Genomic DNA, 13,655 nt, shown 5'->3' with positions numbered 1-13,655 from the left:
AATGCATTGAAAGATTCAGTTTCAACTTTCAATGTATTCTATAGCCATACATGCTTGCAGATGTCCTTATGTGGGAGTAAATATGTATACATGGGCAGGACTTGATTAAAATAACATCTAATGTTTACTCATCTAATGTCTCATACTGTATAGCTAACAGGCTGTGACAATTTGTCAACAATGCATGCCGACTTTAATAAATTTTTGAGAGAGCTTTGAGTTTCACTATTATCCTACTTCCTGCTAGCTGTTGACTCTTTATATTCTCTCCCTGCCTCTCTCAGTGACACTCTCTTACTACTTGTATATATTTGTCATCTGTCATGTCTTCTACTTCTGTATGTTACCAATGACTTGCTGTATCTCTATATACTCTCTATTCATTACTTTATATATGTAGAGATATGCTTGTGATCCACTAGAACCTGGCACCCAGTGCTGTGGAAGATATAATTATCCTGGACTATCAGTACATGTGAGTAAGATTCTCTCTTTTATGCATGACCTTTCTCTTCCTTTTATTTCTCTCTCTCTCTTTCTTCTGACCTTTTCTCTTTGACATTCCATCCTCTTTCTCTCTCTTCTTTTGCTTTTGCTGTACACTAATTTACCTCAGGAACTGACTTTTAAGAAAGGTGACATAATGACTATCATTGAAGCATCAAAAGTATAGGTATTCAGTTGCTTTAATTTTATTCATGTTGTATGTCAGGATCCAAATTGGTACAAGGCCCGTCGGTTGGATGGGGAAGAAGGAATGATCCCCATAAGCTATGTATCAATATCTCAGTCTCCGCCAGCATCAGCACCGCCTCCCTTAAAACCGAAAGCTACACAAGTTAAACAACCAACAGATCTCCTGGATATGCCGTAAAGCAAAAGTTTTGGGTTTAGTTTTTATTTTCCCAGGTGGTATCACGGAGGTTTGACAAGACGCGATGCAGAGAAGTTGCTGATCAATACAAAAAATGGTACATTCCTGGTCAGAGACAGTGCTAATTACACTGATGACTATACCATTAGTCTATCGTAAGTGACCATTAAACAATACTACTACCTAAAGGCCTCCATACACTAGGCAACATGTTGCTAGCAACATTTGTGGTTACTTTGATCTTGTAAGCAACATGTTGCCAGAAATAGAAGGCTGTTCTATTTCTGGCAGCATCTTGCTTATAAGATCAAGTAGCCACAAATGTTGCTAGCAGCATGTTGCCTAGTGTATGGAGGCCTTAATGCTCATAAACTGTATCACTAGATATGCTAACAATGTTGAGCACTACAGAGTGTGCAAAGACAAAAGAGGGAGTGTAACAATAGACAAAGAGACACATTTTAAAGATCTTGTCACCTTAATCAAAGTAAACCGGAAAATTTAGTAGTGCTTGATGATTATGAATATTATAATTATATAGCATCATCAAGAAAATGCTGATGGTCTTTGCACTCGTCTGAAATTTGTTTTAGAAAAGACTAGCAGTGGCTTAAAAGACGAAGGCACGTGTAAGCACGCATATACACTAATATTACTAATAAATTTATTGCCATTTAAATTACAGATAAAATAGTTATAATACCAGAAGATGAGCTAAGAGTTATCTCTGTACTAGGGAAAGGAGAGTTTGGAGGTGAATGTATCTACAAAGAGTTTTATTATCATAGTTATTATAATGCTTATCAGATGCCCTGTGCATGGGATTTTATAAAGAAACACAAGTGGTTATCAAACTCCTTGAGAGCATCAAAGGAGCTGGACCCACTCAGCAATTTCTAAATGAAGTTTCAATAATGATGTATGCCAAAAAGAACTAGATCTAGACCCATACATCAATAATATGTCATCTAGGACTCTCAGACACCCAAACATCATTGAAATTATTGGGATTTCATTGGAGAGTCAGCCCATATGCTTGGTTAAAGAGTTTGTAGCTAAAGGATCACTTGAGCAATTTTTGAGGTCACGGAGCAGAGCCGTTGTCACAAAAAGTCAATTAAGCTTTGCCAGGTTTTTGCAAGATTTTAGTTATTACAATTATTAAGTTGTTGTAAATAGAGATGTCTGCAATGGAATGGCCTACTTAGAGTCCAAAAATATAGTACACAGGTTAGATCTTAATGCTAAAACTCCTGTCTTACTATATATTTATTTGCACATAATTCAGGAACGTTACTGCTCGTCATATCCTACTAACAGATGCCCTTACAGCCAAAGTATCAAGTTACAGTAATATAGTGATGATAGTTATTATTATATTGTTGCTAGATATCTAAATTTTGGGTTACCTGCAAAGGCAAGAGTTGCTCAGTAAAATGGGCAGCCCCAGAAACAATTAAAAGAAATGTGAGCTAGTTTATTTCCATACATGCAATTAGATACATGTATGTACTCAACACATGTGATTTATTTAGTTGATTAAGGGCATTTTCAATGTTGTTTCGCCTGTTATTCATTTTATAAAGGATAACATGACCCATTGTATAGGTGTTTACTATCAAATCGGATGTTTGGAGTTTTGGAATACTTTTGTGGGAAATTTATTCATGTGGCAGATTACCATATCCACGAATTGTAAGTTGCCTCTTAATGTCATGTTCCTTACTCATAATTATGTAGCCTACAAATGAAATTACTGAGCAAATTGATAAAGGGCATCGAATGGATCCACCTGAAGGATGTCCTGACAACATTTACCGAATTATGAGGCAATGCTGGAATGCTGATGAAATTGACAGACCAGCCTTTCATGAAATAAAGAAGCTCCTTGTATAAACTGTGTCTAAGGATTGGGATCACTTCATCTTGATGGTGTTTGTGCTTGTTTTTTTTTATTCTTCATTTTTGCACACTCAAATATTTATCATTATTTCAAAAATAGTTATTGATGTGTCTTTTTTAATAAGCTTGTGTCCATTATAATTATAATCATTAGAGCTCAGTGTGTCTGTGTTCTTCATCTTGTGAACTATTACTCGTGTTCACAGTAGCCATGTAAGCAGGATCTAAGTTATTAATAGTATGAAAGTCAGCATTAAAAATACTCAAACTCACCAACTGTTAATATCTCTTGAACTTCAGCTTTTATCATTGTCAATACTTCAACAAGAGCTTCGATATCATTGTATGGTACCTTTTCTTTATCAATGTGAATCCCAGTACTCTTTAATGCAAGCAATAAAATACAGAAAATGTTCATAATTTTAAAGTACCTGCCCATTTTTTAGTGATATAAGTAAAGGAAGTGTTTTGTTTTCAGCTTTGTATCTATCCAGCATGACTGGGTATTTTTCACTAAAGAATAAATAATTCAACAACTTTAAACACTCATCTTTTATCTTACCAATCTATTAGTATGAAAGCAAAGTGGAGTTGGAACTCTCTTGACAATGGCTCAACTATTTTTTGAGTGACTTCAGTCTGTTGTTTAGTATTGTGCAGTACCAGCACATAATCTAACAAAGAGTTTTTATATGTGTCAACATAGTCATCTCCAGTATAAGTGAACTAAAAAATAGAACATTAAACTTTAGCTGCCACGTATAATTTTAATACTTACTATTGTTGGGTACTTTAAGTTCCTGATATGCGTTGTAAATTTGTAACGAGCTTCATCTGCGGTGACATCATCACCAACAACTGGGATATCCAGTTCAATCCACTTGTCATGTTTTACATACCACACATGGATCTTCTTCTTAATGTCCTTCTTAAGCAGTACAGGACTATGCGTGATGATTATTTGCAAATTACTAGGAACTTCCACTGATAATGCTGCTTGCTGAAAGGATTGATGGTCTGTTTGGAAAAAGCACTTAATACTGTATGGGTAATGCCAGATGAAACCTATTGAATCTTGTCCTTTTATGTATGCTACAAAAGCATCTTGGTCCTTTTTTAGATGCTCTTGCAGTTCACTTTCTTCACTCACTGTGATAATAGCAGCACTACTCACTTTCCTAGTATTCTTATTATACACTCTTGGTAATAGACTAATAGTTTTTACCTTAAGATGTTGGCTAGGTATGTGTGTATGTTATCCCCTTGTGATTTCACATGCTGTTCATAATGACCATTGACAAATGTCGCTAAGACAATATCGTTTCGCAAAACATTATCGCAATACAGCTAAATAGAATTTCTCAATTTTTTAATTATAATGATAATAATTCCTCACTTCAGCCATTCCCACTCTTGTCATGGAAAACATCTCTCTGGCAACATTCCGCCATTCTCCAACTATAAAGAGCAAATAATCTTTTGCAATCAGTTTCATATTATGATCTACCTGCCGTGTCTTTGCAATAGGAGACAGTAAGCTCGTCTGCAGCACATGACTGAGTTAGAAAAAGCGAGAGAAAAAGAATAAGGGCAAAGCTGAACATTTCACAAGCTGACAAGCAATGGGCGAGATTTTAGCCGAGCCACACCCAAATATTAATTGAATTCTTTTAATGAGCCACACCCAAGGATTCAATATGACCTTTTCATTCACTGCTCTTTTGCTGCTTGTATCTGCCTTTATATATGCACATGGAAAACCAAACATAGGTCAGTGCATACAATTCCTCATATTTATACTATGTCTTATTCTTTAGTTTATATTTTAACTGATGATCAAGATATCAGGCTTGGATCACTTGATGTGCAGCCTAAGCTTCGCTCACTCGTTATTGAGCAAGGGATTATGTTTGAGAATGCTTATGTTACTACACCAGTATGCTGCCCATCAAGGTATGCAATTATATATGCAATTAAGTGCTTATACATATTAATGAAGGTCATCTATTCTAACTGGTAAGTACGTGCATAACCATCGAACCTATGAGAATGGTGTTGGGAGTGGGTGTGATGCTCAATCTTGGAGAGACTTGAATGAACACAAGACAATGGGACCATACATGTCTAAAGCTGGATATACAACTGGATTTTTTGGTTTGCACAGTAAAAATGAACACATGTTGATCTATACGTCTATTGTAGGTAAATATTTAAATAACTATGCACAAGGTAGTTCTGGAATCACTGTTGAGCACATTCCACCAGGCTGGGACCGATGGTATACCCTTGTTGGCAACAGGTAGAGTATTATATACTTTGATACAGATGCAGTTATTATTTTTTAGTAAGTTTTATAATTATGAAGTGTCCAATCAAGGCCAATCAGAAAAGCACGGAAGCAATTATACTGAGGATTATTTTACTGATAGAGTCCGTGATGAAGCTGTTGATTTTATAAAGAAGAGTGCTGACAAACCATTCTTTATGTATGTAGCAACACCTGCTCCACATCGCCCAGCTACACCAGCTCCTCAATATGCTAATATGTTCAGTGACAAAGTTGCTCCAAGGACTCCTTCTTATGGTTTTGCCGCTCCTGATAAACACTGGATCATTACAAATGGTAACTATGTTTGTATTCACTGTACAATCATTGCAAAGACTTAACACAGGTACTCCACCACTGACACCAGAGACAACACAGGTTGTTGATGAACTCTATCGGGACAGGATAAGAACACTTGTCTCAGTTGACGACTTAGTAGAAGCAATAGTGAATGAGCTAAAGGTGATTAATAGTGCTTATTTAGTCTTTGAATATTCTTGTCAATAGAATGCTGGAGTGATGGATAATACTTATATTTTCTACAATAGTGATCATGGTATGTACCTTATTATGCTTTGTTAGAAGTGTGTAAATATTGATGTTTAATAGGCTACCATCTTGGCGAAAACAATCAGCAAGTATGCATCATAATAAATGAAATACATTTTAGCAGTTTTGTGTCATTAACAGGGAGAAAAAAGGCAGCCTTATGATGAGAATATTAGAGTTCCATTCATAGCTATGGGCCCTGGTATTCCTAAAAACCAAAAAACATCTGCTCTAGCACTAAACATTGATATGGTATAATGAATTTTAATTGTATAACAGGACATTACTTTTAATGCAACAGGCCCCGACTTTTATTGATCTTGGAGGAGGGGAAATACCTGATGATATGGATGGGATATCGCTCAAATCGGCTCTCATGTCACCAATAGAACAAGAAGTATTTATGCATGAATAATCATTGAATACATACTTCTGTAAAATAGGAGGCCCAATATCACTTTATGTTGGAGTATTATGGTGAAGGACATGTTGCAGGTCTTGGTTTCCTTCATGGTTAGGAATTTAGTATCAAAATTGTTATTATGATAAATAAAATTGTTAGATTGCAACAACAATACTTGGGTAGCACTTAGAAGCGTTGACCCAAAAAATGCCAATGGAAACAAGGATATTTTATACGCTAGATTTTATTTGAAAGGTTTAAGTAGATTTATTGCTATAATTTGATCTTTTATTTTAAAGATGATTTTCCAGTGCAACAATCCGAAATATATTTCAGAGAATACTTTGAGCTAGATGAAGTGAAATAACTGATATATTGTCTGATGTTGTTACAGTTTAATTTTAGGACCCATGGGAGAAAGTGAACTTGGCCAGTAGCCTCCCAAAAGAACAGATGCAAAAATTCGAAGTAAAAAAAAGCATTAAAAATAATGACTTTGATGATAATAATATTTAGGAGATACTAGATACATGGTACAAGTGCTCTGGTGTTAGCTGCAGAAACCTGAGAAAAATAACTCTGCTTTAATTATTTTTTTAAATTTTGAAGCATGTACTGCTTAGCTGCATTAGCTAACTTAGCTGATAAATAATAATACTTTTTAAATAAATTTTAGACAAGTACATGCGCCTGAGGCTAGCAAATAATAAAAAGAGGCACATTAATAACATTTTCATTAAGCAGCTAGCAAAAATACAATTATTACAAATCAGCTAAGTAGCTTTTATAAGAAACCATGTAATAGTTTGTGGTTCCATTTTCAGCGAAAGAGAGACAGAGTAGTCTTGCTCCAGATTATATGCTTGACCTGGCTCTTGGCCTTCTTGATAAATCGTTGCTGATGTTTTCAATCCAGTGTAATACAGAGGGAGCGTAAGATTACGTGACAGCGTGTAAAGAGTTGGATTGTAGACCATAGCAAGACCACGATTATCAATAAATGGGTTGACATGGAGTATAGCATCAATATCTGCATCAGAATATAACTAGTTTGGGCTACAATAATAACATTACATCATACCTTGCATGTCAGGTCTTCTTACATGAACAATATCACTGATGAGAATATCACGATATTTCTTATAAAATGAGACCCATTTTGTCACAACTGCTTTAGAATTGGGGCCATCATAAAGGACATTGCCACGATAGCAAGCAGCCACGCCATATCCAAGATACTGAGCAAAAGCCCATTCGTAGTCGAGGATGTTAGTCTCAAGGGGCTCAAACATGGCTGCTGCACCACCACCATGATAATCAACAATAGGAACAAACATCCATCCTTGAGTTGGGATGAAGTGATATGTATCATCATACATTCCCTACATATTTATGTGACACTACTAGCAATGAGATAGAATGCCATACTTGTCTACTGACAAGGAGATCTTGTCTTCTTGGTAAACTATACTGATTTTCATTGTATCCCATGCCAACTTTATTCCCTCCTTGATAGAAGAAATTATCCGGCTGGTTGATGAATACATTGGAGTCCTTTAGCGTCTTGTATAGCTCTCCTTGTAGTCTGGTTTGCCAGTAGATGGAATCATCATTCCCAATGTGGTGGTCGTGAGTAGTAGAAGCACACGTTTCTCCTCCATAAGGCCCGTCTGTCTCGACCATTGAGAGCCCAGTCTGATTTATGAAATTAGTCATAATTCCACTTATTTTGTCATACCTAATGAAAATACAATACTATACTCTTGTATATGCAGTATATGCATCTGTTAGTCAGACATAGAAAATCATGGGCTGATTTTTGAAAAATCTGAGGCTATAGCCTTAGCTTATATGCTAATATAACTCGAAAAATATTTGTCAGAATTGCCTCAAACTTTCTACATAGCATAAGTGCATCAATATGTATCAGAAAATGTGATAAAAATTTAAGGTAATTTTGGAGCCATTTAAAAAAAACCATGGGCTATAGCCTTGGGTATTTTTCAAAATTTTGGTGTTTTCTTAAAATGGCCGTAACTTGAAAAATTGAAGTCGGAATCAGCTCAAACTTTCTACACAGCATAAGGACATCATTATGTATCAGAAAATGTGATAAAAATTTAAATTAATTTTGGAGCCATTTTTTGAAAAAAACCATGGGCTATAGCCTTGGGTATTTTTCAAAAATTTTGGTATTTTCTTAAAATGGCCATAACTTGAAAATTTGATGTCAGAATTACCTCAAACTTTCCACACAGCATAAGGACATCAATATGCATAAGAAAATGCAACAAAATTTAGAGATTTTACAAATAGACCAGGAAAAATCACCGTGTACCACCAATTTTCAATTTTTTACTGGACGTGGCTATAATGGGTGTGACTGTGCATGCTCAGATCTCACACTGTCATCATTCCCATGTACAGTAGTGTGACAATAATATCAAAATTGTTCAATTGTATTATATTTTTTAAAACAAATACATTATTTTAAAACTATTACTTACCATCCTGATGCAAAGCATGCATTGGCAGTTGGCTTTTGAGAAGAAGGGTCAATAGCATCCCACTGATCACCAACATTACCTCCATACCCACCATGTCCTTTCTCAAGACAAATTAAATCATACCTAAATAAAATCATGAAGTTAGTGAAGTATAATGTAGCATTAAGTATTGGCTTACCCTCCAACTTCTATTCCTTTTGAATGAGCATAATCAATATTAGCTTTAATCTGCTTTATATAGTCACTACTTGTACTCTCCATATTAAAACCACTGCCAAAGCTGTATATGTACATTTCAAAGCCCACATCAACCATTTGGTTTACGCCATTTTGAAATCCTGTTGGGCTGTTGTCAGTAGCATGAAAGAAGATTGGGTTTTCTTGAGTGTGTGGAGCCAAAAGACGCGTCATTCTGTGCCTACTCAAAGCAACTCTTTCACGATCATCTGTATCAGTCAATAATTCAAGAACTCTAAAACTATCAAACTGGGTAAGATATGAAGAAACATTTGGTACGTTAGCCATAAGAACGCCTGGTCCTCCTTGATAATAAGTACAGACAAGAAGAGGTTCACTAGCTCCAGGACTAGCCCCAACTGCAGGGTCACTGTTGAACTGTACAACAGTCCCATGTGCTTGATCAGTCTCAACGTATAGCCATGATCCTGTCATACCGGTACCCATGTCCCATGGATGAGGACTAGAGCCATAATTCCAGGGTGCATATGGTTTCTGCACAGCAAGGTATTCCACATTGAGAGCGTTAATCTTAATGGGAGCCACTGGTGTTGTATTACTATACTGGACCGACATCCATTTAGACATTATTGGTACACCTTGATAGAGCTCATAATGGAGTGATACTGATACCTGCCCATGCGATGGAACCTTCACGCTTGCAGGAGCTTTGAAATCAACTTGCAAGTGAAGCCCCTTTGGTGGCCAGTTTGAAGTTTTTGGTGAGAATCTAATGCCAGGTTCCCAGTGGAAGGGAGCAGTAGGATCAGACTGACTGTGCCCAGTATATTGAAAAGCATTAGGGTCAGCCACAATTTGAACAGATGAACGATTAAGATAAGCATGTGTGCCAGAGGAACCAGACAAACCTCCAATATTATACTGTTGTCCATCTAGAGTGATAGTAGCCTCTGTTCCAATGTAACGCAGGAGAGATCTACCAGCACTCTCACTCCTGTAATCAACTGTACCAAAGTTGGGACTGATGAGAAACTGACGGGTAACCAATCCATTGGAGAGGACTAGAGTAGAGTTATCTGGTGATGTCAGGGTCACCTGAAATGCAGACATTAGATTAAGATCCAAATTAATTTTTGCATGCAACAAAGAATGCATAGAACTAGATCTAATTGCTTACATCTGTTTCAATCGTTTCTATCAACCAGTCTGGAGGAGATGCTGAAGAAATAAGAACAAGAGACAAGAAAATCAAGAGAAGCATCATGCCTCGCATTATATTTGCAATCTGCAGCCACGCCTAAACAGCAACAGGACCACACCTAAAACCTCAACTTCCTGCAGCAGCACTAATGAAATGGGGTTCTTCAGTAACTATTACATGTTTGTCCAACAAGAAAATGACAAGATACTTCATTTAAGAAGAAACCCGACGTGGAGGTCACTGCTTTTATTCACTAGTAAGCTCTAAAGCAACATAAACTGAAAATTTTGATTAATATTCATAGTCCTTTGGGGGATCGTACATTTACTCTCAACCCAAGCACGTAGGTGACTATATATTTTCTCATTAATAATTTTGTTAATAATGTAGAATATCCTTATCTTGGGTACCTGTGTTATATTTTGGGACTGTGGTTCTGTTATCTGGCTACTGAAAAGTACGAGGTATGAACAACACACCCCCATATAAATGATAACAATAAACGCTATGTAATGCTTAACATTATGTACATTACAGGAATGTATTTTTAACAAAGAAAATGGTACCGTCACAATGATGGGTGCTAGATTCTTGCAAAGATTTACAATCGGCTACAACAAGAGAAGTAATAATAATGAAAAGGTTTACGTGTTGTTGAGCCACATAATTTCCCAATAGTTGTGTCACAACTGGATGAAGTCATTGCAGTAACAACAGAAAGTACTAAACCAAATTTTTTAGGAACTGCTCATCAGGTAAAGTACTCTCATGTCTAATTAATACCTAATACTAATTTCTAATTTCTATAATTATTCTTCTTCAGGTAATTTTATTGTACATTACTGGCCTGACTCTCTCAATCACAGGATCAGCTACTTATGGAAACAAGCAGTTAGTATTATAAAACGATTAATAAATAACGATACGATACTCCCTTTTATTTATTTACAGATTACATAAAGACATAGCAAACAAGATCAATGAGTTTCTACAACTAGCTCCATCACCTTTTGAACAGGAGGAGGAGCCTGTCGAGGAAGATAACAATGACAAAACATCAAAAAAGACCAACTAATAAAAATACATGACATACATGATGATTCTTTTTGTAATGCTTTGTATCAATAGCTGACCTCAGAATAATTTTGGATCATTTAAATACTCTGGTATTTTGTATGTGTATGGCATAAAACCTAAAATAACAAAGAAAATTAGGGATTGCTTTGAAGCCAATTTTGCTACAGTTAAAAAATTCTCTTACCCATTGTCCGTGATCTTTTGATAGCCCTTGCCAATTGTTTTTGTTTTTTCATACAAATCTCTAAAAATATCATATGATGGTCAATGATACAATAAGCGTGATTATATCTACTAGTGTATGTTCTGGGATACATCATTCCGGTCTGTGACGAAACAAACTGTGATAGGAGCTGGACATTCTAAAAATACATAAAATAATTCAATGTCAGAATTTTAAGTTTGACACACTTTGTAATCGATGAGAATCCCGTTTGAACAAAGACAACTTTTTGGACAATCATTAACTCCATTACTTATATATGCATCCTACAAAAATATACATAGATCAAGGCCTGGTATTTAAATTCTATAAATAATTAGAAACATTTTTATCTGCAATGTTAAAGATCTACCCGTACCGTGTTGCTTCGACTGAGAGCATAGAGCCTGTTGTTTACTAGTAGCTCTGTAATATTGATAATAATAACATACACATATTAGGCAAAAACAAACTTAAATTCTTTGAGAAGCTGACTGAAGTTCTTTTCACTCTACACAACAAGGCAGCCATGCTGGTGGGAGGGGCTATCTAGTCTATCAAGCTTTTTGAATTTTGATATCTTTATTTAAAAAATACATAAATACAAAAAATACAGAAATAGAAAAAATTATGACTGTTTACCATTTGGTGCTAGAGACAGGAATAAAAATTAGGAGGAGGAGGTGGAGGATGAGGAAACATGCTCATTGTCAATACAACAGCAAGAAAAGCAATGACAACAATAAGAATAACAAATAAAACAGCAAAAGCTACCTTTATCTCGAGCAACTGAGTACATTTCTCCCTTTTCATTTCTAATAGTAGTGATGTCTTCTCTTCCAGTGTAGCTATACGCTTATCTCTTTCACTAATCTCTTGAATATGCTCAATACAACGAGCACAAGATAGCTTACTACTAGCAACGTCAGATGTTTTAATAGTACTTGTACTCTTTGAGCTCCCTGAAACCATTTCAACATTCCCTCCTTTGTCCTCTTTATCTTCCTGTGAATATGGCCTTGATATTTCTTGCTGTATAGATGACCGCCTGACCTCTGGATTGAGTGGAGAAGAGCTATCAGTAGCTAGATAAGGGAACCTTTGTCCTTGTGAACTAATACTTTGTCCTGAGGAAGGTGATGCGGTTATGCCTCTATTAACTGCTGGAGAAGGTGGGTGTGATTTTCCATGAGTAAGGGAAAGACGTACCGGTCTAGATTGAACTGGGTTAGTTGATAGTGGGTGTGGTGAGTTATCAACAACAAGAGGAGTGGCTGTGTCATTGGTAGACGAACGAGATGGAAAAGTTGCACCATAATACATGGAAGGAGGTGGTGGTATAATGTCAGACCCTGGAATAACTTCAGAGTAATTATACTGATCAGAAGTTGATCCTCCTCCTCCTCTGACCAATGGCACTGGATCAGTACGTTGTATAATATTATTTTCAATACTATTAGGAGCGACCATTTTCAAACCACAAAGAGCTGGGTTCTGTGGCGTAAGCCATGTATCATTGTTGACACCAATTTCAGAGGTTTGAGTAGTTTCAAAAGAAGTATAATCGTCAGGTGGTGATGGGGGCTGACGCTGGTGAAGTTCTTGAGACCATGTTTCAGCTAGGCTGTTACTGGACTGTGTTCTTTGATTTTGTGCGACTTTTGACGTAAGTCTCTCAGATAATTCTGAATTACGTCTCAAGTTTTTTTCTAATTCTAGCGATGTCTTAGGTGGTTGTACAGGATAGTATTGCTGTCTGAGGGCAGGGAGTTGAGCAGATGATACCCAATAGAAAGGTGCATAAACAGGTGCATGCTGTATGTCTTGGTTGACTTGTAAAGGCTTTTCCAATAATATTGTAATGCCAAGCTCACTACAAACCTCACATCTCCAGGCATCCTTTATTGTTCGTGCCACCACATCCAAGCTAAGGCTATTTAGAACTTCAAGGAATATATAGCAATGGCTTTCAAGCTGATCCTGAGTTTCCTTCCACTTCATAAGGGCTATATACGAGCCGATGATGTTGGCAAAATCGGGCTTGCTGTTAACCTCTTTATTGATAAGTTTAGCGGAAAGCATGAGTTCAGAAAAGTTAGTGAGATATCCATGCTGAAGTATTTCCCGAAGATCAGCCTGTTTACTCTCGAGAACAGAGCAAAGTATTCGTCTTAATCTTTTGACCTTCTCTTTTTCGTCTGTCATTTTTAACTTAAGGGCGGGGTTAAAATAGCACACGTGACACGCCCCACTGTTGAATTACCACTGCTGATGAAACAGGGTTCATCAACAAACACAGATTTACACAGATTAGCTTGAAATTGGTGGTGTGGAGGAAAGCTAACCAAACACCGAAAGGACAGTATACTATGACAAGTAGCAGTTGCAGTGACAAACCTTGTTGCAACATTATCAT

The 13,655-nt window shown here is 36.4% G+C and overlaps 6 protein-coding genes across 6 annotated transcripts; 3 read left to right on the top strand and 3 right to left on the bottom strand.

Annotated features, from left to right (window-relative positions):
* Positions 1–200: 200 nt before the first annotated feature.
* LOC100641500 (tyrosine-protein kinase CSK-like) lies at positions 201–2,923 on the top strand. Its single transcript, XM_019994791.1, has 15 exons — positions 201–338; positions 401–475; positions 617–667; positions 713–870; positions 910–1,029; positions 1,259–1,361; positions 1,416–1,503; positions 1,560–1,628; positions 1,682–1,793; positions 1,847–2,005; positions 2,054–2,104; positions 2,163–2,211; positions 2,264–2,341; positions 2,483–2,569; positions 2,615–2,923. The coding sequence occupies exons 1-15, from the start codon at positions 324–326 to the stop codon at positions 2,768–2,770; spliced, it is 1,371 nt and encodes a 456-aa protein (XP_019850350.1). The 5' UTR covers positions 201–323; the 3' UTR covers positions 2,771–2,923.
* Positions 2,805–4,411, bottom strand: LOC109581049 (uncharacterized). Its single transcript, XM_019994792.1, has 9 exons — positions 4,284–4,411; positions 4,173–4,234; positions 4,002–4,123; positions 3,842–3,954; positions 3,555–3,793; positions 3,339–3,502; positions 3,208–3,289; positions 3,050–3,158; positions 2,805–3,000 (listed from the first exon to the last, which is right to left on the bottom strand). Exons 1-9 carry the CDS (start codon positions 4,378–4,380, stop codon positions 2,927–2,929), a joined length of 1,062 nt encoding a protein of 353 aa, XP_019850351.1. The 5' UTR covers positions 4,381–4,411; the 3' UTR covers positions 2,805–2,926.
* A 27-nt stretch (positions 4,412–4,438) lies between these two features.
* On the top strand, positions 4,439–6,724 carry LOC105312223 (N-acetylglucosamine-6-sulfatase-like). The gene is made up of 15 exons (XM_019994790.1): positions 4,439–4,546; positions 4,594–4,729; positions 4,776–4,930; positions 4,979–5,075; positions 5,122–5,399; positions 5,449–5,564; positions 5,610–5,658; positions 5,712–5,740; positions 5,793–5,903; positions 5,953–6,048; positions 6,095–6,164; positions 6,214–6,309; positions 6,354–6,412; positions 6,460–6,522; positions 6,571–6,724. The coding sequence occupies exons 1-15, from the start codon at positions 4,450–4,452 to the stop codon at positions 6,640–6,642; spliced, it is 1,524 nt and encodes a 507-aa protein (XP_019850349.1). The 5' UTR covers positions 4,439–4,449; the 3' UTR covers positions 6,643–6,724.
* Positions 6,725–6,769: 45 nt separating this feature from the next.
* LOC109581048 (uncharacterized) lies at positions 6,770–10,029 on the bottom strand. Its single transcript, XM_019994789.1, has 6 exons — positions 9,937–10,029; positions 8,740–9,854; positions 8,562–8,684; positions 7,483–7,792; positions 7,136–7,436; positions 6,770–7,084 (listed from the first exon to the last, which is right to left on the bottom strand). Exons 1-6 carry the CDS (start codon positions 10,021–10,023, stop codon positions 6,828–6,830), a joined length of 2,193 nt encoding a protein of 730 aa, XP_019850348.1. The 5' UTR covers positions 10,024–10,029; the 3' UTR covers positions 6,770–6,827.
* A 26-nt stretch (positions 10,030–10,055) lies between these two features.
* On the top strand, positions 10,056–11,103 carry LOC105312222 (uncharacterized protein C17orf62 homolog). The gene is made up of 7 exons (XM_011404692.2): positions 10,056–10,216; positions 10,265–10,303; positions 10,351–10,424; positions 10,498–10,585; positions 10,639–10,715; positions 10,784–10,851; positions 10,912–11,103. Exons 1-7 carry the CDS (start codon positions 10,114–10,116, stop codon positions 11,033–11,035), a joined length of 573 nt encoding a protein of 190 aa, XP_011402994.1. The 5' UTR covers positions 10,056–10,113; the 3' UTR covers positions 11,036–11,103.
* LOC100641247 (uncharacterized) lies at positions 10,840–13,455 on the bottom strand. The gene is made up of 7 exons (XM_019994787.1): positions 11,713–13,455; positions 11,619–11,665; positions 11,449–11,526; positions 11,333–11,399; positions 11,222–11,281; positions 11,094–11,153; positions 10,840–10,988 (listed from the first exon to the last, which is right to left on the bottom strand). The coding sequence occupies exon 1, from the start codon at positions 13,442–13,444 to the stop codon at positions 11,891–11,893; it is 1,554 nt and encodes a 517-aa protein (XP_019850346.1). The 5' UTR covers positions 13,445–13,455; the 3' UTR covers positions 10,840–10,988; positions 11,094–11,153; positions 11,222–11,281; positions 11,333–11,399; positions 11,449–11,526; positions 11,619–11,665; positions 11,713–11,890.
* Between the last annotated feature and the right edge of the window lie 200 nt (positions 13,456–13,655).

Source organism: Amphimedon queenslandica, unplaced genomic scaffold (genome assembly GCF_000090795.2).
Source record: "Amphimedon queenslandica unplaced genomic scaffold, v1.1 AMPQUscaffold_13465, whole genome shotgun sequence".
In the NCBI taxonomy this organism is placed as follows: Eukaryota; Metazoa; Porifera; class Demospongiae; order Haplosclerida; family Niphatidae; genus Amphimedon; species Amphimedon queenslandica.
The sequence above is the reverse complement of the archived record's forward strand: the minus strand, read 5'-3'. Positions and strand labels throughout refer to the sequence as shown.

What these genes read in the sequence shown, in the direction of transcription:
- LOC100641500 (XM_019994791.1), top strand. An exon ending in GACTATACCATTAGTCTATC is followed by an intron (nt 1,030 to 1,258) that starts GTAAGTGACCAT and finishes CTGTATCACTAG; the next exon opens with ATATGCTAACAATGTTGAGC. An exon ending in ATCTTGTCACCTTAATCAAA is followed by an intron (nt 1,362 to 1,415) that starts GTAAACCGGAAA and finishes ATAATTATATAG; the next exon opens with CATCATCAAGAAAATGCTGA.
- LOC109581049 (XM_019994792.1), bottom strand. Translation starts at nt 4,380, where the DNA reads ATGTTCAGCTTTGCCCTTATTCTTTTTCTCTCGCTTTTTCTAACTCAG. An exon ending in AAAAGGACAAGATTCAATAG is followed by an intron (nt 3,794 to 3,841) that starts GTTTCATCTGGC and finishes TTTTCCAAACAG; the next exon opens with ACCATCAATCCTTTCAGCAA. An exon ending in TATCACTAAAAAATGGGCAG is followed by an intron (nt 3,159 to 3,207) that starts GTACTTTAAAAT and finishes CTTGCATTAAAG; the next exon opens with AGTACTGGGATTCACATTGA.
- LOC105312223 (XM_019994790.1), top strand. Translation starts at nt 4,450, where the DNA reads ATGAGCCACACCCAAGGATTCAATATGACCTTTTCATTCACTGCTCTT. An exon ending in CGCTAGATTTTATTTGAAAG is followed by an intron (nt 6,310 to 6,353) that starts GTTTAAGTAGAT and finishes TTTATTTTAAAG; the next exon opens with ATGATTTTCCAGTGCAACAA. An exon ending in AATACTTTGAGCTAGATGAA is followed by an intron (nt 6,413 to 6,459) that starts GTGAAATAACTG and finishes GTTTAATTTTAG; the next exon opens with GACCCATGGGAGAAAGTGAA.
- LOC109581048 (XM_019994789.1), bottom strand. Translation starts at nt 10,023, where the DNA reads ATGATGCTTCTCTTGATTTTCTTGTCTCTTGTTCTTATTTCTTCAGCA. An exon ending in TAGAAACGATTGAAACAGAT is followed by an intron (nt 9,855 to 9,936) that starts GTAAGCAATTAG and finishes TCTGCATTTCAG; the next exon opens with GTGACCCTGACATCACCAGA. An exon ending in AAAGGAATAGAAGTTGGAGG is followed by an intron (nt 8,685 to 8,739) that starts GTAAGCCAATAC and finishes GATTTTATTTAG; the next exon opens with GTATGATTTAATTTGTCTTG.
- LOC105312222 (XM_011404692.2), top strand. Translation starts at nt 10,114, where the DNA reads ATGGGGTTCTTCAGTAACTATTACATGTTTGTCCAACAAGAAAATGAC. An exon ending in TTTACTCTCAACCCAAGCAC is followed by an intron (nt 10,304 to 10,350) that starts GTAGGTGACTAT and finishes TTAATAATGTAG; the next exon opens with AATATCCTTATCTTGGGTAC. An exon ending in TTTTAGGAACTGCTCATCAG is followed by an intron (nt 10,716 to 10,783) that starts GTAAAGTACTCT and finishes ATTCTTCTTCAG; the next exon opens with GTAATTTTATTGTACATTAC.
- LOC100641247 (XM_019994787.1), bottom strand. Translation starts at nt 13,444, where the DNA reads ATGACAGACGAAAAAGAGAAGGTCAAAAGATTAAGACGAATACTTTGC.